Consider the following 26,137-nt stretch of genomic DNA (forward strand, 5'->3'; position numbering starts at 1 on the left):
ATGCAACTGGGAGCTCTCTCTTCGGTTTCCTCAGGTTCTGCCATGGTTTCCCCAGCTGGGACTTCAGAAGCCTTTGACCTATGAGATCTTACAGAAATATTTGACTTGGCTGATGTTCCTGACATGGCACTTTGTGCTCTTTCTTCAGTCAGTTCGCCATCGTTTCCTTCATCAGGAACCTCAGTCCTTCCATTATTAGTCAGAGCATTTGAGGCGTTTGACTTGTTTGAGTTTACAGAAAGGTTTGATTTGGCAGATTTGGTTGACTTAGCTGACTTGGTTGACATGGAACTAGGAACTCGCTCTTCAGTTCCTTCGTCAGAATTTCCTTTGTCAGGAACGTCAGCCCTTTCATCCGCATGGACATTTGAGCATTTTGACTTACTTGATAGTACAGAGGTATTTGACTTAACTGATTTGGCAGATTTAGCTGACATTGCGCTTTGTGCTCTCTCTTCAGTTTCATTTTTTATATTTCCATCGTCACTTTGTTCAGCAGCAGCTTTAGAAGCTTTTGATTTCTTAGATATTGCTGAAGCATTTGACTTTGCTGATTTGGCTGACATGCTGCTAGGAGCTCTTTCTTCTGTTTCCTCATTTTGTGCATCATTTTCTTCAGCTGGAATGTCTGAGGCCTTTGACTTACTGGACCTTACAGAAACATTAGATTTGCCTGACTTAGTTGACAAAGAACTTGGAGTTCTTTCTTCAGCATTTCCTTTATCAACAAGGTCAGAACTTTCTTCAGCAGCAACGCGAGATGATTTAGATTTCTTAGATATTGCTGAAGCATTTGACTTTGCTGAGATGGTACTGGGTGCTCGTTCTTCATGTTCTTCCAGATTTTCCTCTGCTGGAACTTCAGAGGTCTTTGACTTACTAGATCTAACAGAGACTTTTGATTTAGCTGATTTTGATGATTTAGCTGACAGAGAACTATGGGCTCGCTCTTCAGTTTCCTCTTCAGCATTTCCTTCACCAACAATGTCAGAAACGTCTGCAGCAGCAACGCAAGAAGATTTAGATTTCTTGGATATTGCTGAAACATTTGACTTTGCTGACTTTGATGATTTAGCTGACATGCAACTGGGAGCTCTCTCTTCGGTTTCCTCAGGTTCTGCCACAGTTTCTCGAGTTGGGACTTCAGAAGCCTTTGACCTACTAGATCTTACAGAAATATTTGACTTGGCTGATTTTCCTGACATGGCACTTTGTGCTCTTTCTTCAGTTAGTTCTCCATCGTTTCCTTCATCAGGAACATTAGTCGTTTCATCAGGCAGAGCATTTGAGGCTTTCAACTTGTTTGAGTTTACAGAAAGGTTTGATTTGGCTGATATGGCTGATTTGGCCGATTTGGATGACTTAGTTGACATGGAACTAGGTACTCGCTCCTCGGTTCCTTCTTCAGCATTTCCTTCATCAGGAACATCAGCCCTTTCATCAGCATGGATATTTGAGCATTTTGACTTACTTGATAGTACAGAAATATTTGACTTGACTGATTTGGCAGATTTAGCCGACATTGCGCTTTGTGCTCTCCCTTCAGTTTCATTTTCAATATGTCCATCATCACTTTTTTCAGAAAGAACTTTGGACGCTTCTGATTTCTTAGATGTTGCTGAAGCATTTGACTTAGCTGATTTAGCTGATTTAGCTGACTTAGCTGATTTAGCTGACATGGTGCTGGGTGCTCTCTCTTCGGGTTCCTCCTGCTCTTCATCATTTTGGTCAGCTGGAACGTTAAATTTGACTGACCTAGCTGACAAAGAACTAGGAGCTCTCTCATCAGTTTCTTCTTCATCAGCAATGCCAGAAGCTTTTGATTTCTTAGATATTGCTGAAGCATTTGACTTTGCTGACATGCTACTGGGAGCTCTGTCTTCAGTTTCCTCGTGTTTAGCCAGATTTTCCACATCTGGGACTTCTCGAGCATTTGACCTATTAGATCTTACAGAAATATTTGACTTTGCTGATTTGGCCGACATGGCACTTGTTGCCCTTTCTTCAGACAGTTCTCCATCATTTCCTTCACCAGGATTGTCAGTTCTTTCCTCTGGTGGAGCATTTGAAGCTTTTGACTTGGTTGATTTTATAGAAAGGTTTGACTTGGCTGATTTGGCTGACTTAGTTGACATGGAACTAGGAACTCGTTCTTCAGTTCCTTCTTCAGCATTTCTTTCATCAGGAATATTTGACTTCATTGATTGGGCCGATTTAGCTGACATTGCACTATGTGCTCTCTCTTCAGTTTCTACATTTCCTTCATCACTTTGTTCAGCTGGAACTTCAGATGCTTGTGATGTCTTAGATACTGCTGAAGCATTAGACTTAGCTGATTTGGCTGACATGGTACTGGGTGCTCTCTCTTCAGTTTCCTCATGCTCCAGATCATTTTCTTCAGCCGGAACATCAGAGGCCTTTGACTTACTAGATCTTATAGAAACATTAGATTTTCCTGACTTAGCTGACAACGAACTGGGAGCTCTCTCTTCAGCTATCTCTTCACCATTTCCTTCACCAGCATGGATATTTGAGCATTTTGACTTACTTGATCGTACAGAAATATTTGACTTAACTGATTTGGCAGATTTAGCCGACATTGCGCTTTGCGCTCTCTCTTCAGTTTCCTTTTCGATATCATCATCACTTTGTTCAGCAGGAACTTTAGAAGCTTCTGATTTCTTAGATGTTGCTGAAGCATTTGACTTAGCTGATTTAGCTGATTTAGCTGACATGGTGCTGGGTGCTCTCTCTTCGGTTTCCTCCTGCTCTTCATCATTTTGGTCAGCTGGAACGTCAGAGGTCTTTGACTTACTAGACCTTACAGAAACATTAGATTTGCCTGACCTAGCTGACAAAGAACTAGGAGCTCTCTCATCAGTTTCTTCTTCATCAGCAATGCCAGAAGCTTTTGATTTCTTAGATATTGCTGAAGCATTTGACTTTGCTGACATGCTACTGGGAGCTCTCTCTTCAGTTCCCTCGTGTTTAGCCAGATTTTCCACATCTGGGGCTTTTCGAGCCTTTGACCTATTAGATTTTACAGAAAGGTTTGACTTGGCTGATTTGGCTGACTTAGTTGACATGGAACTAGGAACTCGTTCTTCAGTTCCTTCTTCAGCATTTCTTTCATCAGGAATATTTGACTTCATTGATTGGGCCGATTTAGCTGACATTGCACTATGTGCTCTCTCTTCAGTTTCTACATTTCCTTCATCACTTTGTTCAGCAGGAACTTCAGATGCTTGTGATGTCTTAGATACTGCTGAAGCATTTGACTTAGCCGATTTAGCTGATTTGGCTGACATGGTACTGGGTGCTCTCTCTTCAGTTTCCCTGTGCTCCAGATCATTTTCTTCAGCTGGTACATCAGAGGCCTTTGACTTACTAGATCTAACAGAGGCATTTGATTTTGCAGATTTTGCTGACATACCACTGGTAGCTCTCTCCTCGGTTTCCTCCAGTAATTTGTTAGATTTGGTTGACATGGCACTTTGTAGTCTTTCTTCACCCTGCTCGCCGTCATTCCCTTCACCAAGGATATCAGTACTCTCCCCAGGGGGAACGTTAGAGGCTTTTGACTTACTTGATTTTACAGAACTATTTGACTTAACTGATGCAGTTGATTTGGCTGATTTAGTTGACCTGGAGCTAGGAGCTCTGTCTTCAGCTTCCTCTTTATCCTCATTATTCACTACTGCAGATGCAGAGACCTTTGATTTTCTTGAACTTGTAGAGGCATGTGACTTAGCTGATGTGACACTGGTTGCTCTCTCTTCATCATCTCCTTCACCCGTTTCTATAACAGGAACCCCTGATTTAGTAGACCCATTGGATTTAGTAGACGGAGAACTTAATGCCCTAATTGTATCGGCATCATCTTCTGTTTCATGTTCTGCAACTGCCACTTCTTCATTGTCTTCTATTGTGATGTCTACAACTTCTTTTGCTGAGGCATCAGATTTTACTGACATGGCACTTTGTGTTCTTTTCCCATCTATTGCTTCATCCTCTGCATTGCCTATTATTTTGGACTTGTTAGATCTTGCAGAGGCATTTGATTTCATAGACATGGCACTTGATTTTTCTCTTGTTATCTCCCCGGCCTGTCCAGTATTTGATTGCCTTGGTGTCATAGAGACATTTGATTTGGCAGACCTGGAGCTACTGGATCTCCCCTCCAGTTCTGTTATTTTTGTATGATCCTCAGGAGAAATACCTCTGCTATTAGCTTCATTTGCATTACTTCCTTTTGTAGATTTATCCAATGCCTCACATTGACAAAAGTTAGAATCTGCTCTTGAAGCACTTGGTGGCAGGTCATCATCCTCATCATCTTGGTCTGCCTTGAGGGATGCGAGTATATGAGAAGAATTGCTAATCACAGATTCAGCTCGGTCTTCTTCCTCTGAGACTTCAGTAATTTGTACACAGACTTGATCCTTTTGGGAGTCCTTGCAGGGAAGCGAGGATACACTCTCAGGCCGCTCATTTTCTGTGACTGAGGTATTGTCAGGACACTCACACTTCTGTGAGGGAATCTCATTCTCAATGGGGTGATACTTTACACTTTCAACCTTTTCAACAGTCTGTTCAATGCAAGTTTTTCTCTCCACCACTTCCTCAGTATACTCCTCACTTGACCCAGAAATAACTTTCTTCTTACAAACCACGGTGTGTGACGATGCACTTGAACTGGAAGATCTAATATGTCGAACTCTTTCTTCTGCCCTGGGGTGGGGGCTATTCCATATATCATACGCCTGACCATGGTTGCAACTGTGAGTACAACAGGGCTCCTCCACATATTTTGTATGACACTCTGATTCTGAACAGCTATCTACACAAGTCTGTTCCATGTAATAGTTCTTGAGGCCGTGGAGGTGCTTATGTGTATTTGCTGTGGTCTTTTTTACTTTGGTGGTCCAATGTATAGTTTCGTCATTCTCTAGCCGGAAGCGAACTTTCATTTCCATGGACAAGCTGCCATCTTCATTCACAAGAAGCCGTTTCTCTACGTCATCATCCATCGTTGCTTCACTAGCGTGTGTGTGGGGATCATCAACATGCTCTGGGGAGTTTGCACCATCTGGTAATGCCTTGTCAGAACAAACTGAGGGCCTGGTGGACTTGTTGCTAGACACAGATGTTGGATGGACATCACCTTTCTTTATATCGAGTCCTTGGTTTACCATGAAGAAAAATAGAAAGAAAAGAATACTTTAGAAATATATTTACATACAAATATGTTCTATATTCAGTGTTCACTGGGAGTTCAAATTCGGTAAGTTGGTAATGAGAATTGGTCGTTTATGCAGTAAATGTAGTTTGATTGACAATACTGCCAGTTTTATACAATTCTAATATTGACTTTCGTAGGTTAGGCTTTTAGTCAAAATAATAATAATTTTGCATTAAGATAAGATTTTGTTTGTTAAAAAATCATTTTAATAACTCATTATGGACCCATAATATGTTTTGCCATAATCATACAGCTGACACAGCCATGACAGCAATCGTACAAAAACTGTTTTAAGTTCGGTGCATGGGCAGGGCAAATGGAAATTGTACTATTGTGATATGGCATAAGTGTTCTATAAAAATATAAATATCGGATCGGGACAAATCGGTATCGGCAGAATGGGCAGATACTCAAAATCAAATGATCGGAATCAGATCGGGAGCAAAAAAAACGTGATCGGAACAACCCTAATATATATATATAGTGTGTAGTGTTTCTCTATCATTTCTCTTACTCTCATGTCCTTCACTGCAGCCCATGGTTCGTCCTCTGGCACTCAGTCGTGGCAGTTTGTCATCATAGTGTTTCTGAAAATTCTCCACAATGGTTGGGTGAGATGGATCACGCCCGACACAGACAAGCACACTCGGGCACTGCAAGAGGCTTTCAACGCTGTCCACCTGAAATGAAATACCAGAAGGAATATAATGTTCAGTAAGACCAAAAATATTTTCTGAAAAAAATAATAATAATTAAATGTAATTTATTTTATTTTATTTTATTTATACATCTTTAACTCATCCATCGCCAAATGGCAGGAGCGATAGTTCAGCTACCGCCACCATAGACTTGTTCTATTTTTTTAGAACGAGAGTTGTAAGATTTGCGGTTCATTCATGATTATAATGTCAACAATGAATGGCCTTTTAACCACTTAAACGCTAGATAATGGGTTTTCAACACGGGGTCCGGGACAGAGTCTCAAAGTCAAAGTCGTACGATTTGTCACACACGTTACCGCAGTGAATTTTGTTCTCCGCATTTCACCCATCGCTTGGAGCGGTGAGCCGCAGCCAAGGAGCGGTGAGCTGCAGCCGTGCCACGGGCCCCCTGTGTACAACAGGGGGACCGCCAAACATTGTGTGATAGGAACATTTTTGAGCGGCGCGAAAACCATCTCCATCATGTAGCTTTGTGTGTCCCGACTCCGTCTGTTTAGGCTCCTATGTCTGTCTGTCTGTCTGTTTAGGGTACCAACAGGTGACAAAGTGGCGCTGTTGAGCTTCACACTGTGCACAGGTGCATGATGGGAAGCCGAGGTTCTTTTGTGAAACAGGAGTACAGTTCAGTACAGTTCAGTACAGTATAACAATTACAGTATAGTTCCACCGCTCACTTCACACGGCGTGATTATATTATATTTACGTGAACCACTTGAACCCTAGCATCATCCCTGTTCTGGGACGAACATTCACCAAAAATGGCCGCGCGTTGAGCTTGTAGATGTTAGGTGTACAGTAACAGAGCCAATAAAGGTCAAGTTTACTAATTAATGACGGTTTAAGTGGTTAAATGTCTGAAAATACTCATAGAAAATATTCATAGAAAAGATAAAAGATCTTGATTTGATTTGTGTTTTGTACTTGTGTGTGTTGTTTTTGTTTTTTGTATATGTTACTCTCTTTGTATTTCTCAATTTATTTCTGCATTTTGTAAAAAAAAAAAACTAACTAAATAATAATAATATGTAAACAAATAAAACACATTAATTTACACAAGACTGATGATAGTGATATCACACAAGTCTATGAAGCTATCTATGTCATTGTATACAGTACAGTATAGTAGGGACTGGGGGTTCATTTCTCTCAGCTATAGGGTTCCTTGACCTGAAAAATGTTGAAGACCCCTGCCCTAGATAATTGGTCCTCACCTTTTTCCTCAACATACAAAATATCTTCACCGAAAATAGCCAATCTACAAGCTTACAGCTTACACTTTTTTCAACCTTCATGCATCACTAAACTAATGTTCCCTGTAAAATGGTACAAATGTCTCAGAGATGGGCTGTTTATGATATCAAAAAGAAAAAGTAGCGGCCTATGACATCATCACTACGGATTCCTCAACAATAAGCTATGGACCTCACAAAACAGATTTGTTAGATTGATCCTTAAACTTCATCCCAGAACACATCTTCTCCATGCCCATTTTAATAGTCTCAAGTGGCTCAGAGTGGAGGGGAGAGCGTATATGTCACATCAAAATGTGTTAGATTCACAGATTCCAAACAATTCAGTACCCAAATATGTATGCAATTACTTTTACATTGCGCAAGGTTTCGGCCCTATCCAAGCCCATTTGACTGCATACAAAGCTTGTCGTTGATCGGTCCAGCGCTTTGCAACATTGGCTCACCTCGAGACGCGCGCGCGCGCGCGCGCACGCACGCACGCACGCACGCACGCACGCACGCACGCACGCACGCACGCACGCACGCACGCACGCACGCACGCACGCACGCACGCACGCACGCACGCACACACACACACACACACACACACACACACACACACACACACACACACACACACACACACACACACACACACACACACACACACACACACACACACACACAGAAAGAGATACACAAATACCTACTCATAGAGCCACAGTTGTTGCATAAATAACAAAACTGATTTGGAATCTATGTTTTTCAGTTCAGTTTTTTTACACTTTGTTCATAGCACCATTATCTGTACTTGGTGTAATGGCCAGGGCCGGATTAACACCTCTGAGGGCCCCTGGGCACTGAAGCTCGAAGGGCCCCCCTTTATGCCCTTATATTGGCCTATTTCCGGTCGCCTATACCCACCCCAGAGTGACAGCCAATCTAGCGCATTGTTGCTGCTTTACACACAATTGCACTTTTCAGCTGCCCTTCTCACCAACAATAAAACACTAATCTTTTTAGACACCATTTATTTAATTCGGATTAGCAGGGAAAGTTTCTGTGGAGCTTTTTAAGGGGCCCCTGGTGCCCAAGGGCCCCTGGGCACGTGCCCAAAGTGCCCATATGGTAGATCCGGCCCTGGTAATGGCAGTGCTTAATAACCATGCAAAAGTAGGCTGTGACATGGGTTGAGCTGGCGGACAAGATTAATTCCGTAATCTGGGATAATCTCTTGAAACCTTCACCTGAGATGACTGTGCATTCGTACATATGGAAAACTTCCCTTGTCACTATAAAGAGCTAAAGTGTGGCTCAGCAGTCTTACACGCTTGCTGGCTAAATAAAAGGAGTAAACTAAGTGCAATAGTGTGAATAATGTGATTATTGTAACACAGCATAATTGGTCCATGATGTCTTGATACCGGAAGGTTCCTAGTTCGAATCAGCCGTCCGACACGTTAAAATTACCACCGCTGAAGTGCCCTTGAATGTGGCAGCGGTGGCCGAACGGATAGCGGCGCGGTCTTGATACCGGAAGGTTCCTAGTTCGAATCAGCCGTCCGACACGTTAAAATTACCACCGCTGAAGTGCCCTTGAACAAGGCATTGAACCACTACGATGAAATGTGTTCTATGAGCAGGGCCTGGCTGGAAACAAGTTCTTGAGCTTAGCCCAGATACCCTGGGTAAATATAGATTTCATTTCATTTCATTTCATTTCATTTCATTTCATGTATTTGCTGTAAGGTTTCTACTAAAGTGTGCTAGCCTGGCCTGAGCCGTAGCTCAGCGGTCCAGGCACCTTGGCCGGTAGCCTGAGTCTGGCAGTGTGCCGCGGGTTCGACTCCCGATCCCTTCACTGCATGTCACTCCCCCATCTCTCTCCCCCATTTCCTGTCAGCCTACTGTCTGTCCCTCTATAAAAAAAATATAAAATAAACAACGAAAGCCATTAAAAAAAAAGTGTGGTAGCCTACTGTAATGTATTGCAAGAGAAATGTAATAATTTACAGTCAATAGAATTAGAAAGATAAAGCCCATATATAATGGACTCCTTCCGCCAGAGGCCCGACCAACGCAGTTGTCATACTACCAAAACATTACACTAAATGATTTTGCACCCATTTATTGCCAATGGGCGTGTTTGTTGGCCTTAAAACAAGGTGTATAGTCTGGTGTGGTCTTGCTTTCTTGCACACAGGGAGAAGAAGTGATCTCGTCGTTTTAGACCAGCTTAAAGTTATTCTTAACTCCTGGTGTAACGGCAATGCGTGCAGATATTTCCTTGCTATTTAGAGATGCACCTAAGTGGGTTCACAGTGTGACACGAGGCCTCTGAGCACCACAGCAGCACTGCAACTGTTTTTGGTCCACCTCTCTTGTCCGTGTAAGCAGAGAGCTTTTGTTCCCGCACGATTCCTGACATAATGTCATCACATGTTTAATAGGGCTCCCGTAAAGTTGCTAAATCTGTCATTTAAATAACAATATGCTCTGATGAAGGTGTAACAAACTCTTAAGGGGAATGTGAGTCTACACTGAAATTGGCGTAATTTTGTTATGTCCAGAACACATCCCTGATTAAATCAGTCTAAAAACAACCTCATTTTACACCCAGATAATGTGCCGTTCAACTATAGCAAAATTGGAGGTAAAACATCCCCAATGCAAATGCGCCTTGCATTCTGTACCCTGTGCCATAGAAGACAGACATGACATAAAACAGTCAAACAAGTTTGCTATTTCTGCTGACAACCATTAAGTGAGTTTTTTTTTTAAACTCAAACCTAAGGAATGTGTTACAGTCATGTATAAAAGAATATTGAGAATCTGCCAATGTTATCTTACTTTTTAAGCAGCCTATTTTGATGACACTGCATTTTTTTTCTTCATCCTCTGTCAACATGAGACAGATGAATTGTTTTATCCGTGGTCGCACGAAAACCCAGGTGACAATAATTAATTGCCACTGTGGAAGATGCATTTCTGAGACACCTCTGGTATCAAACTGGGGAGTGTGAGTCTCAACATTGACCCGTTTCTGCTCTTTCAAAAATAGCTCTGAATTGACCAAGATTAATGGGGTTTTGAGGAATACCCACAATCTATATTTATGTGCGATAGAATATCCCCATTTTATTCCCATGTACAGGTGCTCAAAAAGTATTTACTTCACTTGACTTTTGGAACATTTTGAAAAACAATGCTGAATGCTCTAGCAGGCAGCACACAGTCAGAGTGTGATTTAAAATATTTATTTTTCGAAAATGCTGAATGCTCTCTAGCACACAATGTGATACTTGGTTAGTTTATGGATGCATTCAAGTCAAATCTGGATGCAGTGGCGTGCACAGACATTTAGAGGGGCAGGTGCTCAAGTTAAAAAAGGGCACCTTGTGCAGCGCGTGGAACCGGCCGGTTGCCTTAATCCATTTTGGGCGGGAACCCCTTTTGGTGTTAGCATTATGTTATGCTTTAGCTATTGAAAAATAGCAGATCTACAAGCTCATAGCGCGCCACCGAGTGGCGCGCTACGAGCTTGTAGGTCTGCTATTTTTGAAAAATCCAAAAAAAAAGAAAAACATTTTTTTTTTTTTCAAAAGGGCACATTGCGAAAAGGGCAGGGGGTGCTCTAGCACCCCCTAGTGTCTATCTGTGCACGCCACTGTCTGGATGGTTTAACTTTATTTGCTGCAGGCTGTGTAACTCAGTTAAATTACACTGTAACCATGCACATCCACATGTGTCGGCATAGTTGTCTTCCAACAATATGTTCTTACAAAGTTATCTTCTCTAGTAAATCTATGTCTTAGTTTTAGCGTACATGCTCATCTGTGGGCCTACTATATTTCAGGTTACGTTTACTGTATGTTCAGTGTACTTTTTTAATAGCTTGATTGGCTTCAGTAGTATAACTTATAATAGGCTATATCTGTCGGGAAGAAACCACCAAAATGTAAATTCTTCAGGAAATGAAAAATATACATTTTTCAGGAAATTTAAAAAACGTATATTTTGAAAAAAAAGCAATACTGCCTCATCAAAGTTGGTGTTGTGACTTTAGATATTGTCAATTACTAGCATGAGAAGGGGAGAGTTGGTGGAGTTAGGTGCTTTAGCAGACAGTTTGAAGATCCATTGGAGTAGTTTGAGGGTCCAATGGAGTTAAGAGGTTTTGTCCAAAGTGGTTTTACTACTTTCCATTGGTTCAACATTTTCTATACAACACACAGACGTAAAGGCTGTTCAATAGCACTGACTTGTGCAAAAGAAAAATCAAAAACCTCAAAAATGGAGTTAAGAGGTTACGGCAACAAAATTATAGTTGTTGTAAAAGATGTGTTGAATCTTTCTGAATGTAAACCCAACCCAGTCCTGTGTAAATTATGACCTTACTAGTTTAACTATTGATTGTGAACTTAAATTCATTGGTTTAAATTATATTTAATGTTTTGGAGATTGTATAATAGCCTCTACTAGTATGTTTACTGTTTGGCACAACTTGAGTTATGTAAATGTAATTCTTACTTCAGTCACTAGAGGCCACTCTTTCACTCCAACTTTCAATGTCAAGCAAATAGGCTACTAACCACAACATTTAGCAAGGCTTTGGACCTACATCTATCCAGTATACTATTTCAAGTCACCTTGCATGAGATAACATAATAATTCCATATTCAAAGCCAATTTAATAGATATAGAGGCTTTCCTGTCATTAACCAGCTCAGTGGCCTTGTGGTTAGAGTGTCCGCCCTGAAACTGGGAGGTCGGGGTTCAATCCCCGGCCGGGTCATACCAAAGACTGCAAAAATGGGACCCAATGCCTCTCTGCTTGACACTCAGCATCAAAGGGTTGGATTGGGGGGGTCAAATCTACTAATCAAATGATTCCCGAGCGCGGCACGGCTGCAGTTCACCGCTCCTTGGCTGTGGCTCACCGCTCCAAGAGATGGGTCAAATGCGGAGAACAAATCTTTCACTGCGGTAACGTGTGTGACAAATCGTACGACTTTGATTAATGCAAAAGCAAAATAAATTCTTCCTTTGAGGTCAAGCACAGAAAACTACCCCTAGCAAAGAAATTATAACTGTAGCTATTATATAATCACCCAAGTACCTTTTCACAACAACCCAAGTCACCAATTGACAAAATTACTAATCGTAGGCCTATAGACTTAAAGCAACATACAGCACAAATAGCCTCAGCTTCTATTAATACTGCACAATCCAGGGTGTTATAAGCACGCAAACCCTATATATATAGCATCCCTAATCTGTCATTATAAGCGAACATTCAATGAAAATAGCTGACCTACAAGCTCATTGCTCATGTTGCAATGACATCAACTTATTTAATGTACAGCGGAAAAAGGAGGAGACCAAGTATAGACCCGTGCATGGAGACACTGGCCAACTTAAGTACCCTATATCGGGTTTAAGTGTTCAGTAATTGACCTGTTACTTTTATCCACGTTACTAATTCACCTTTAGCAAAGCCCCGCCCTCTCCCACTTAGACACTCCCACTTGGACACTTTCCAGCCAGGCTCATTCATTCCAATGTAAATATCATGGATTTTACACTTTAAATACTGGTTCATTTTTGGAACCAGACCTTCAAAATCTGTTCCAAATCCGTCAACAAGGCCTGCCATACAATGTTTTATCATGGGAAACTATTGGTGGAGAGGTTTGTCTAACTAACCCATCTTATGCTTAGCTGTGATTGGACCATAGCAGGTTGGGGAGGGGCTTAGCTATTGGTCAATTACAGGCGGTGTAGTAATGAACCTCACCTTTTGACCTTGCAGGGTGTATAGCTTCCTAATGTGGTATTGCATGAGCTCCGAAACCTCTTCCAGGAACAGCCCAAGGCTCTGCAGCGTCCGGCGGTGCAAAATGATGGTCTTCCGAAAAGACGGGTCGCTGTTCTTGACCAGCACCACCTTCTTGTTGTCCCTGTGGTGGTGGATGTGCTGGCTAGGAGCCTCCTCGGGCCTCGATGGCCCCCTGAGAACATACTGGTGCTGCTGGTGCTGGTGCTGGTGGTGGTGATGGCGGTGGTGATGTGGTTGATGATGGCGATACCAAGGTGAGCCATGAGCCTCTCCACCTGCCAGGTCCTGTCCGTATTCAGCACACACGTAACATTCCTCCATAGGTTCCTGGTGGTAGCCCACCAGTCCACCATGTCGAGGAATTCTGGGGAACCTGCAGGTGTGATGAAGCTTGTAGGGATGTTGTGGGGGCTTGTGAGAGCCCTCTGCATGCCCGGAAGCATCAAAGCACTGGAACGTGCGTTTGTGGGAAGACATGTTAAGGCTCCTGCTGCACCGACCGTGTGGCAGGTGGTCCCTTTTTGTTCAGGGTGCAGGGTCGCCCTCAGCCCAGCAAATGAAGGGTGCTGCTGGTCACCACAAACAGGCAGGGACAGTCAGAGACACTCATGGATGCTGCTGCCGAGGGGAAGTGTGTGCATTCCTTCCACTCAGCATAAGCTGCAAAGAAAAAGAATCAAGAGTTAATCCTGACATCCCTATTATCAAAAATGTCCATACATTTTCAAAATATTTATTTGTGAGCTTATAGATTGGCTATGTTTGCCGTTATTTTTTATATATTTTGCCGTTTATACTTGAGAAAGACCAATACCGGTCGAAACGTTGTATGTCCTGCTTTCTGTGATTGTGAATAAATACTTGGAGCATTATTAAAGTGATTTGCGAGCCCTTGCTTTTCTTCATGCCGTTTTGTCGTTCAACAAACTATTCAAGGCATAAGTGGTTAATAATGTTTCATAAAACAAGACTAATTTAGGATGTTCTCAAATGTGTTTTACTCTCAAGTTATCACATGGATGGCTATCACTTTCATCATAAGAAAGGCCATTTCAAAATGTATTGGATTTATGACATTGCACTTTTCTTGGTTAAGTGTTTGTTTAAAGGTTAAATAGTAAGTGTATTGTAATTAGAATAGTATAATATAATATTACAAGAAACAGAATTGGGCTCTATTCACATAATGCAGTGACTCATGCTATACTAACCAATCTTTATGAGGCCGATGTGTTGCTACATGTATAGCAACAACTAATGAGACAGAGGTTGCTCTCAGATTGAAAGGTAGACCTATAACAAGGTATAGGTTATAGTTATGGTCTAAATTATTATGTCTAAGGTACCCATGCATGTTTAACAACACCTTGCAATTATTTATTAACTTACAAGGGCCTTGTATTATTATTTGTATTTGTTCTATATATGTTCTGATTGCACTTTTTTTTTTAAAGGTTAAAATATTCATTGGCAATCTGCACATTAATATATCCAGATTCAGAATGCACGATATGTATTCTGAATATAATAATCACATAAAAGAAGAAGAAAACAGGGCTGCACATGGCATGCATGGACACCCATATATTGTGGCTTAAGAGAGGATCAAAGAGTAGATCAAGACAAGGATAATGAGGACAGAGCCACAAATAAATCCTCCAAGTCACTTATAATAATGCGCTTACAGCCTGCCAGTGGCAGTGCCAGCAGTGATAGTGGGTACTGCCATGATGTTTGTGCCTGTCACTGGAGGAAATAAATAACATGCTTTACCAGCTCTTTTAGGTGCGTTGGCCAATAATGCAAGGATTAACTGCTAAATAACCACACAAGATTTCACGGAAATATGCACACTGTGTTCTTACTGAGAGAATGGGACGAGGTAAAGATAAATCATTGTTGTCCAATGAAAAAGGGTACAAGCACACTATCCACAGTAATTAAAAACTCCTCAAATGGACAAGTAGGCCAAGCTTGACTGACACCAATAAACAACAGGTTCGGCTTAAGTTTTTTCCCATTTCTTTCTCACAGAAAAGCAAGACAAGCAAAAAATACAGTTTTGAGTGATAGTGTTATGCATTTAGCCATGTATCCTCTCTGTGCCTGATGCAGTTTACTTCTAGGTTAGCTAAAACCTCCAGAGCTATTGGCTGCACAGTTGCATAACGCCAATAGAGGGTATGCGTGTGATATCATCATCCTACCCGGAGGTTATGCGGGAATGCCTACCGACTACCGAGTGGTAAAAAACTACTTTCTGGCCTTGACAGCCCATAGCCTACAGTACATCCAAACAGAAGTTTAAAAAAATAATTAGAATTTAAACAACATTAAATTCACTTTGTCACTCACTTTGCCATTCGATTTGTCACTCGATGTGCCATTCACTTTATGCATGCGCATACTGTACCCTCTATATCAAATAATCATCCGATTTGAATGGCCAGTCTATCTCTCTCGTTTTTTGCATTACACTGACTGCAAAACAAAAAATGTTGCTCGTAAAATAACAAACTATTTATCATATATCAATTTACAATTACAATTTAGGCATTTAGCAGACGCTCTTAATCCAGAGCGACTTACATTAAGCAAGAACAAAAAAAGCATGGGAATACATCACATAAAAAGCATTTATCATGAAACATGCGTACCGTAAGCTAAGAACGTAACAGTGGAATATCTATATAATTAAACTATATATCGCTGTTGTCGGGCACGCAGAAACCTTGTATCTCCATATTTAAACTTTTTATGGTTTCTCGTAAATTAATGTCTTACTTCATCTAATCATAGACGAATGTCGACACAAAAGTAGTGATAATAGAAGATCTACAAGCTCACAATGTGTTGCATCGCTGGTAGATCAGCTATTTTCACTATTTTAACTAAAACATTATAATAATAAAAAAGGAACTGTTTTGGACATACAAGGTTTCCACCCACAGCAATTCAGTAGGCCATATAACTATCGTAGGTTTGGTTGTATAACCAGGTGAAGATCACAGTAGTCAACTGTGGTCATCCGCTTGGACCAGTAATCAATAAAGCAGGGAGAAATATATAGCAATGCTGCACCCAAGGAACGTCAAATTACCTACAGCCCATTCATCATGTTGATAAAAGTGATCAGAGCAAGGAAAGTAAATGTTATTTATATCCTCCGTACTGAGGTGATGCTGATGGTATGTAGCAAATAGCAGAGAAAGTTAGGTCATTGTAAAGGTTGACCTCTAACGCGCAGCAAAAACATTTATTTCTAGAAGCATGAGATTATACTTTCAAGATAAAATAAAACAGCAGCCTACCCCTATGAGCACTAAGATTTGCTCATGTAAAGGTATCCTTTGATTTGACCTTTTGATTTGATCCTTTGTTTTGATCTCTCCGTAGCGTACCCTTTTGCTACCAAGAAAACAAGACTGAAGTTACACAGCTTCAATAGCTTTGTAAACAAAAATGGTATACTTACATAGTCCCCAGTCATTATCCAAACCATAGGAGAACAAGACTGCTCTGGGAAAAAATACTACTATTCACCAAAGCAGAAAAAAGTGAAATATTAACTCCCATTTACACTCCTAGCTCCCAGTGTCTTCTACGTGAGCAAATGGAGGAGTGAATGAGTTCAAAAGCCCTGGTCCTGAAACAGGCGTTCTAATCAGGTACCTGGGAAGCTAAGGATATAATGCAAAGCCTCTCTAAGCACTAAGATTGGACGGAAATCTGCACATGGCTTGGTCCTCACCTGCATAAAGGCACAGTCAACCAATACACTTGACTATATACAAGTTCCCCAATGTCTGTCTGTCCCATATCATCACTGATCTGATCTGATCAGCCATTATTATATATCATTATGATCCTTGGCCATTACTGTACCACTTGAGTATTGTATTGTTTCATGTGCTGACTCTGGCACCACATGCTTTATTTATTTTAATTTGTTCGTACTCATTTATCTAACTGGCATCATCCACATTATGCCGTCGCAAGATTATCCATTCTGCTATTTGATATAGCAGCACAATGCACAACTACAAACCTTTTTATTATATATTTTATTTTAGAGAGAGTACCGGTATGTTATGCACTCGTCCGTCCGTCGTCCGTGTGTGTGTGCGTGTGCACGTGTGGAGGAGGCCGACCTATGTGGAACACAATTCTTTTATATTAGTCCTTCAGATTTTATCCAAATATCACACAAATTGGTACAAATGATCTTTATAGTCATGTGATCAAGATGACAAAATCAATATTTTATATTACTATATTAAGTCCAAACATCACAAACGTTCCTGACCTGGTGGAGACCTGTTCTCCGAGGAGCACTTTTTCTAGTTTCCATCTGCGGACGTCCACCTAAAATGTAAAGAGCAAACAAAATAAGATAAATAATATAGGACTTTTTTTTATTTTTTAAAGTACAATTTAGAATCTTTACAAAAATACACCACCTATAAATCTGCTTTACACACAGCCTATACTCTCCATGTTATTGAATGTTTGACCCTGTTGACCATGTGACCCCTAAGCTTGTGACTCTGCATATGCAGTGCAAGGCTAAGGTGCTTATGAATCAATCCATGCACAGAAGATGTGTCATGTGTGGCCATGGGGTAGGTAGAACCTGTGCTATGCTTTATAGCTCCATGTGTGGGGTAGGTAGAACCTGTGCTATGCAGCTCCATGTGTGGGGTAGGTAGAACCTGTGCTATGCAGCTCCATGTGTGGGGTAGGTAGAACCTGTGCTATGCTCTATAGCTCCATGTGTGGGGTAGGTAGAACCTGTGCTATGCTCTAGCTCCATGTGTGGGGTAGGTAGAACCTGTGCTATGCTTTATAGCTCCATGTGTGGGGTAGGTAGAACCTGTGCTATGCTTTATAGCTCCATGTGTGGGGTAGGTAGAACCTGTGCTATGCAGCTCCATGTGTGGGGTAGGTAGAATCTGTGCTATGCTCTACCTCCATGTGTGGGGTAGGTAGAACATGTGCTATGCTCTAGCTCCATGTGTGGGGTAGGTAGAACCTGTGCTATGCTCTATAGCTCTATGTGTGGGGTAGGTAGAACCTGTGCTATGCTCTATAGCTCTATGTGTGGGGTAGGTAGAACCTGTGCTATGCTCTATAGCTCCATGTGTGGGGTAGGTAGAACCTGTGCTATGCTCTAGCTCTATGTGTGGGGTAGGTAGAACCTGTGCTATGCTCTAGCTCCATGTGTGGGGTAGGTAGAACCTGTGCTATGCTCTATAGCTCCATGTGTGGGGTAGGTAGAACCTGTACTATGCTCTATAGCTCCATGTGTGGGGTAGGTAGAACCTGTGCTATGCTCTATAGCTCCATGTGTGGGGTAGGTAGAACCTGTACTATGCTCTATAGCTCCATGTGTGGGGTAGGTAGAACCTGTGCTATGCTCTAGCTCCATGTGTGGGGTAGGTAGAACCTGTGCTATGCTCTATAGCTCCATGTGTGGGGTAGGTAGAACCTGTGCTATGCTCTAGCTCTATGTGTGGGGTAGGTAGAACCTGTGCTATGCTCTATAGCTCCATGTGTGGGGTAGGTAGAACCTGTGCTATGCAGCTCCATGTGTGGGGTAGGTAGAACCTGTGCTATGCAGCTCCATGTGTGGGGTAGGTAGAACCTGTGCTATGCAGCTCCATGTGTGGGGTAGGTAGAACCTGTGCTATGCTCTATAGCTCCATGTGTGGGGTAGGTAGAACCTGTGCTATGCTCTATAGCTCCATGTGTGGGGTAGGTAGAACCTGTGCTATGCTCTAGCTCCATGTGTGGGGTAGGTAGAACCTGTGCTATGCTCTATAGCTCCATGTGTGGGGTAGGTAGAACCTGTGCTATGCTCTAGCTCCATGTGTGGGGTAGGTAGAATCTATGCTATGCTCTAGCTCCATGTGTGGGGTAGGTAGAACCTGTGCTATGCTCTATAGCTCCATGTGTGGGGTAGGTAGAACCTGTGCTATGCTCTATAGCTCCATGTGTGGGGTAGGTAGAACCTGTGCTATGCAGCTCCATGTGTGGGGTAGGTAGAACCTGTGCTATGCTCTATAGCTCCATGTGTGGGGTAGGTAGAACCTGTGCTATGCTCTAGCTCCATGTGTGGGGTAGGTAGAACCTGTGCTATGCTCTATAGCTCCATGTGTGGGGTAGGTAGAACCTGTGCTATGCTCTAGCTCCATGTGTGGGGTAGGTAGAATCTATGCTATGCTCTAGCTCTATGTGTGGGGTAGGTAGAACCTGTGCTATGCTCTAGCTCCATGTGTGGGGTAGGTAGAATCTATGCTATGCTCTAGCTCCAGCACCAGGGTGTGCACCAAAGGGGGCTTAAATTGTAAAAACAACTGACCTTTCCAGACCACAAATGCAGCATTTACTACGGTGAAAGAAATGCAAATGCGACTCCTTTCCATTACATGCCGGAAGGCAGCATTCAGGAGAATTGCTTTTTTCCCGAAGTCTCCTGAACTTGAATGCAGCATTTTGCGTTGAACAAATTTGTTTAGAAATCCATGTCGTTACACCGCATCGCCTCTATAGCTAAAGAGTGCAGAGTTGCGCCCCGAAAATATCTGATCTACAAGTTCTCAACGCTTAACAACAAAGCACACCACTCATGTAGGCCTCTCTCTCTCTCTCTCTCTCTCTCTCTCTCTCTCTCTCCCAATTTATTTCTTTGAATGTCAAGTGTTATTGATACTGTCTGTAACTTGCCAAAATGTTAACCAAGGAACACAAGGCAAGGTTATTTATAAAGCATTCATCAAAGGAAACGCAATATAAAAGTACATTAATTAAAAGCAAAATAAGTACAAATAAATTATGGGGGAAAAAGTGGAACTCTGTGGTCTCCGTGATAACAGAGCTTACTTCATCTTCCCAATGCGGCACTTGTTGTCGCGGAAAGCATTTAAGTTGGCCTTGCGTTGGCCTTGCGATTGTGTCATTTTCCTACAGCTTTCTTTGCCACCTCATTATGTAATGGAACAGAACACTGCATGTACTGTATCTCTCTTTTGCTATCTTGTCTCTCTCTCTCTCATCCTCTCTCTCTTTGTGTACGCGTTGCGCGTGTCTGTGTCAATAGGTACAGTAGGCATGTACTGCTGCAAGCACTATCTCTTGTATCCATTTCAATTAGGACAAATTGTCAATGACCATAAATGCTGAAACTGAACGGTTACTTCAGTAACCATGGTTCTTTAAGTAAGTGAGCGGAATGTTTGGTCTATGGGGAACGCCTAGCTCTGGTCCATAGCCTTCTACTGCTTCTACGATTCTGCCCTGCAGTATAAGGCTATGGGACTTTCAGTTTTAAATCTCAAATCGAAATCAGACCAGCCTCTCCTCTTTAGCGTATTTTAAAAGAACGTTTTTGCTACTCACCAAAACAAAGGCGGGTTGTGTCATTAGAAAGCCTACTTTCCTTAGTGGACGCACTCTGAGCCCCCCACCACACGTATAAACGGTACTATTTGGCCAAAAAGGGATTTTGTTTCCACCGAAAAAAAGACTTTTAGTTACTCCACTGCGCCCCGATATTGCCCAGAGAACTGCCTCATAGAGAATATTTTTCCTCCGGTGAAAAAAAATCCCTTTCTGGCCAAAAGGTGGGCTCAGAGAGCGTCCACTAAGGAAAGTAGGCTTTCTAATGACACAACCCGCCTTTGTTTTGGTGAGTAGCAAAAACGTTATTTTAAAATACGCTAAAGAGGAGAGGCTGGTCTGATTTCGATTTGAGATTTAAAACTGAAAGTCCCATAGCCTTATACAGGGCAGAATCGTAGAAGCAGTAGAAGGCTATGGACCAGAGCTAGGGAACGCCTATCTTAGGCATTATCTTAGGCGTTGTTATCTTAGGCGTTATCTTAGGCGTGATCACGCCTAAGATAGGCGTTCCCCATAGGACCCCAACTGTGCCTGAAAGGAACAGTTCTTTCTATAAATAAACAGAATGTATGTAGTAAAGTAAAGGGAGTGGGCATTAGCAGCACAACTATATTCTGCCCAGTAGGATTCAGATTATGATCTAACTATATTTTTAAATCAATGACTCCAGTGAGTCCAACATTTTGCAGAATATACAACACCCAATTATATACCAGCCTATAAAGACAAACACAGACAAATAAGAATACAGACCAATAATATAACACAACTGTAGCTACTGGTCTTTTACGCGCTATTTTTAATGCTGTGATCCAGGGTTTGGCCGACACTTTTTTGTGAACAAAGGAATTGCCACAGAAGACGTATAAGGGGGGTCTCCTCCTCCTTATCACAAGCTTGCAGACGGCAATGCCCCGATATCCCTCCCTTTCGATGCCGGGAGTTTCTAGCACGAGCAGAAGTGCTTAATCACTAGAGTGCCCACTCCCACATACACAAACACAGGCGCTCACGCCGTCTGTCTTGGGCCTTTAAGGAGCTTGACGTGTCATGTGCATGGAGGGGGTGGAGCCTGCTCGGGGTGAGCTGATTTATTGACCCCTGACTCACGGGACTGACAAGGAGAACACAGTCCCCTGCTGAGACACTATAGTGAGTACGTCACTAGTCCAAGCAAAGTTACTGAAAACGTGTCATCATGGGAACAGGGTCTTTTCCTGATTATTAGTACACATATCACACATAACGGAATTCTGAATAAAACAACGTACTGAATACAATAGGCCTATCTCACAGCCCGTTTTTCACGCCCACTTCCGGTAAATAGTGGTGACTTTAAGATGAGCATTTACACGTTTTTTTCTCTGGAGAATCTAAGTACAATTTCTAATGTAAAAATGTGACAGACCAATATTATTATGAAGCAAACAATATGGTAAATCAGCTCGAACAGATAGAACAAACCTTACCTTGAGAAAACAAAAGTTGTAGACTTCTTAAATTACCTCTGTTAACATGAAGCGTCTATGGAGTGACGTCACGCTATCACCACTAACCCCGAAAGGGGGCGTATTAAGGGGGGCGGGGAAATTCTGTGAGATAGGCTTATACCAAGCAGGGACGTGCACACATAGACATCAAAGGGGGCTTCAGCCTTTTACCCTTTTACCCGTCTGTAAAACAACTGCCCTTTCCAGACCACGAATGCAGCATTTACTGATGGTGAAAGAAATACACATGCCCCTCCTTTCCTTTCCAATGCCATACCCAAAGTCTGCATTCAGGAGAATTGCTTTTTTCCAAGCGTCTCCTGAACTTGAACGCAGCATTTTGTGTTGAACAAATTTGTTTTGTATCTCCACTAGCTTAAGAGTGCTGGGTTGCGCCCCAAAAATAGCAGATCTACAAGCTCTCAACGCGTCGCGCTGCGACGCGTTGTGAGCTTGTAGATCTGCTATTTTCGTCCAAAAGTGCCCTCTTACAGGATTTCAGCCCCTGCCTCTCTGACACTCTCACTCTGCACTTCACTGATACCATTAAGGTACACTGTAGATCTGCTACAGTACATCTACTTGGTTATTTTTCCACCACTGGGTCTTCAGCCATTTTTGTAGTTCATCACAAGGTGCTGACAATTAAGTGTTTCATGTTTGCATGTTCACTCACAGTTTCAGTCTGACGTATGAATCAACCAAAAGCCAACTTGAACCAACAACAGTCTGTCGGCCTCAATCAAAGTCAAAGTCAAAGTCACAGTAGGATGATCTGATCTTTCTTCCTCAAGCCCACACGTGCAGCACATGGACACTGAGCCCTCTTAGTGGCATTACCTTTTGTTTTGTTTTACAATTTGGGCATTCAGCAGCCCATGTTCTTATCCAGAACAATTACGAAAGTGCAAGATTGGAGTAAATATGGCCTGAAATCTAGTCAACCAACAAACAGGGTAGGTGGACAAGTTAAAAAAAACAGATACATGTGACAGTACAACTTAACTATAGGATAGCATATAAACCCAACATCTGTCTAAATAACATCTGTGGAAAAGAAAAGAGCATACAGCTATTTAGATAACATACATATAGTATACCTTAAAGGACCTACAGTATACTAGGTGAATAATCAGGTGAACAAATAATCAGCTGGTGAACAAATAACATACCATCTCGAAAGCAGTGGCGTGCACAGATAACTCCCTGATAACTTACAATAAATGACCATGGTTGCAGTAACCACTGAGATGATGCAACATACTGTAGAATAAATAGTACCCGCAGCCATATCAACAGTCACAATAAATTAATAATAAAGATATGACAATAGAATATAGACTATACAAGGTAGGAACCCTTACAGTAAATGACAATTAATTAAAAGAGCAATAAAAGAGAAATAAGAACTTTGAGCAATGCAAAGATGAAGCCTAATGTGTTGTTTTGGGCAAGCAACGTGGTTGCTAGCTCTGTATTTGGAGTTGGTTGCTAGATAGTGGACTATATAATTAATTAGATAGTCCACTAGATTAGATTAGATTATCTAAACTAGAGTAACATCAGACTTCATCACCCGGCACAGTACAGAGCAACTTAGTGAGGCCTTGGTCTTGGCCAGCAGCCATCAGGCTACGCACTGTTCTCTTCTGTTCTTAGATTAATGACTCAGACATTACTCCGACGCATTTGCACATGTACTACTGTGATGCACACTAAAGCAGTGCAGTGGTTTTCAACCGTTTTCGCATCGAGGCCCATTATTTATTCTGCATTTGACCACCATTTGATGACATTTATAGCCTCTCAGGCCCAAGACTTAGAATATTTTGTTGTCGTTGGCAATTGTGTCCACAATTCCAAGCTGTCTTGATGTTGGTTTTATTTGCCAATACCGATATTGACCGATAACAGCAAATATCGGCTGATACCGATATGTGGCTGATGCATCAGTATTCATCTTAGTTGTATCTTCTACGTCAGTGGTTTTCAACCAGTGGTCCGGCGACCACCAGTGGGCCTTTAGGGGGTAACTTCCAGGTGGTCCCTAGATAATTGATGGAGAGTTTGTAACCAAATGGACCCTTATAGATCTTTAACTCTTGAGAGCGTAAAATGAAACCAAATGGACCCGGCTCTCAAGAGTTACATTATTGTTAAACATCTGCATTACTGAATTTACAAGAGGTCTACACAATTCAACGTTTGCCTGTTATCTCTCCTAATGGTACCAACATCAATACAGCATGGAATTGTGGACAAAATCTTGTCTTAACGACAACAAAATATTCTACGTTTTGGGTCTGAGAGGCTAAGTCTCATCAAATGGTGGTCCGTGGCTTGAAAGTACCCAATAAATAATGGGCCTTGATATGAAAAGGGTTGAAAAACAATGTTCTACGTGGCCTGTTTTTCTGCATCCATCCTGGACCATCCATACTGTGCTGCCTGTGTGCTCCATGACAGTGTTTTGTTGACAGGTCAAAAGTACAACTGGATGGATGGATGGATGGTCCAGGATGGATGGATGGATGGATCCTGGACCATCCATCCATCCATCCAGTTGTACTTTTGACCTGTCAACAAAACACTGTCATGGAGCAGTGGAGCACACAGGCATCACAGTAAAGACACGCGTTGCACACAGAGGATAAATATAACACAGGAGAGACCCCTAGCTGCTTAAACCACTTATCCAATTTACACAATCCCACGGTGACTTGGCCACCACCTGCTAAACAAGTCACCACCTACTACTTATAATGGATTTACCAAAACCTCTGGAGATGTTTGCTGATATATATTTAGCCTTGTGTTGAATAATGAAGGGTAGAAGAAGAATGCTGCTCGATTGGTTCATTTATTTCCCTTGCTGTACAAATATGTGGGGCTTCTTAGCGAAGCACATGTACTCAACCTAACCTAATTCAATTTACAATTTAAGCATTTAGCAGACACTCTTAATCCAGAGCGATTTACAGTAAGCAAGAGCAATACAAGGTAATTCATCAAATACATGCGCTAAGTCCGGCCGGGGAAACTCACCCCTGTCAGGTGAAAAGAAGCAGCTTGGCCTCCTCATGCATAGAAGGAAGCATGAGGTCAGTCCGCTGCCCCCCCAGGTTGGCAGAGGAAGTGTAGCGCCCAAGATTACATTAGATAATTGACACTGGGTGAAAAAATGGGTTGCAGAATTGTGGGATAAAAAAAAAAAAAGAATCATAAGCAAGCTAAGAACATGATATCTGTCTAACATAAAATGTTAAATTATAAATCTAATAAAATGCTAAGTTTAGCCTGTGCTATGGGCCAATTCATGTACTGCTACCTCAATTTAGTGGTCACTGCCTGGTCAATTACACTTACAGAGAAGAACGATAAAGCGCACACATCCACTAACTAAAAACCAGGTGCCGGGCCGAGGTTAGAATAACAAAAAAGGTAAGGACTGACTCCACACACTGGACCAGGCTCCAAAACGTACAAATGTTTATTACTGGTTCCTTTACATGGACGTGTTTTGTTTCAAGCCTGTCAGGTCAGACTGCGACTGTGTGAACCCAGGACCTTGGGGACGTGTAGAGCAGGGGTTCTCGACGTTTTTGGCCGGGGACCCCCGGAAATGCTTTGGCAACGTCTCGGGACCCCCGCCCCGCCCCCTCCCGACCCCCAATATAAATTGACTGCTACAATAACCTTAAACCATTTTGGGCGGGAACCCCTTTTGGTGTTTTAAGCATTGTTATAATTTAGCTATTGAAAAATAGCAGCTCTACAAGCTCATAGCGCGCCACCGAGTGGCGCGCTACGAGCTTGTAGGTCTGCTATTTTTGAAAAATCGTGATTTTTTTTTAAAAAAAAAAATCTTTTTTATTTATTTATTTTTTTAAATAATTTGGGGACCCCCTAAAATAATTTGGCGACCCCCCGAGGGGTCGCGACCCACGGGTTGAGAACCCCTGGTGTAGAGCAGGGGTTCTCAACGTTTCTGGCTGTGGACCCCCGGACATAGCCTGGTTAATAAACCAGACCGAATCAGCCGTTGGCAAAAAAAAGTTGCCTACCAGCGGATTACGGTCTGGCGAGGCTCAGTAGCACGCCTCTTTCCTACAGCAGAGAACAGGTCGGACCAATCGGGACACGGTATGCAATATAGGCGGGCTTTGGTACAGTGACGTTCAATGCTTGAGACTTTTGACTGACAGTAGCTC

At 42.1% G+C, this 26,137-nt stretch overlaps 1 protein-coding gene across 1 annotated transcript in view; it reads right to left on the reverse strand.

Annotated features, from left to right (window-relative positions):
* Positions 1-13,579: 13,579 nt before the first annotated feature.
* sox7 (SRY-box transcription factor 7) overlaps positions 13,580-26,137 on the reverse strand; it is a gene marked incomplete at its 3' end in the record, with an annotated part of 13,592 nt that continues 1,034 nt past the window's right edge. Inside the window, 1 exon segment of the mRNA XM_079525661.1 lies at positions 13,580-13,695. Within this exon segment, the coding sequence (XP_079381787.1) occupies positions 13,580-13,695 (116 nt within the window).

The sequence above is a fragment of the Electrona antarctica genome (genome assembly GCF_951216825.1).
Source record: "Electrona antarctica genome assembly, chromosome: 17".
Taxonomy (NCBI): Eukaryota; Metazoa; Chordata; class Actinopteri; order Myctophiformes; family Myctophidae; genus Electrona; species Electrona antarctica.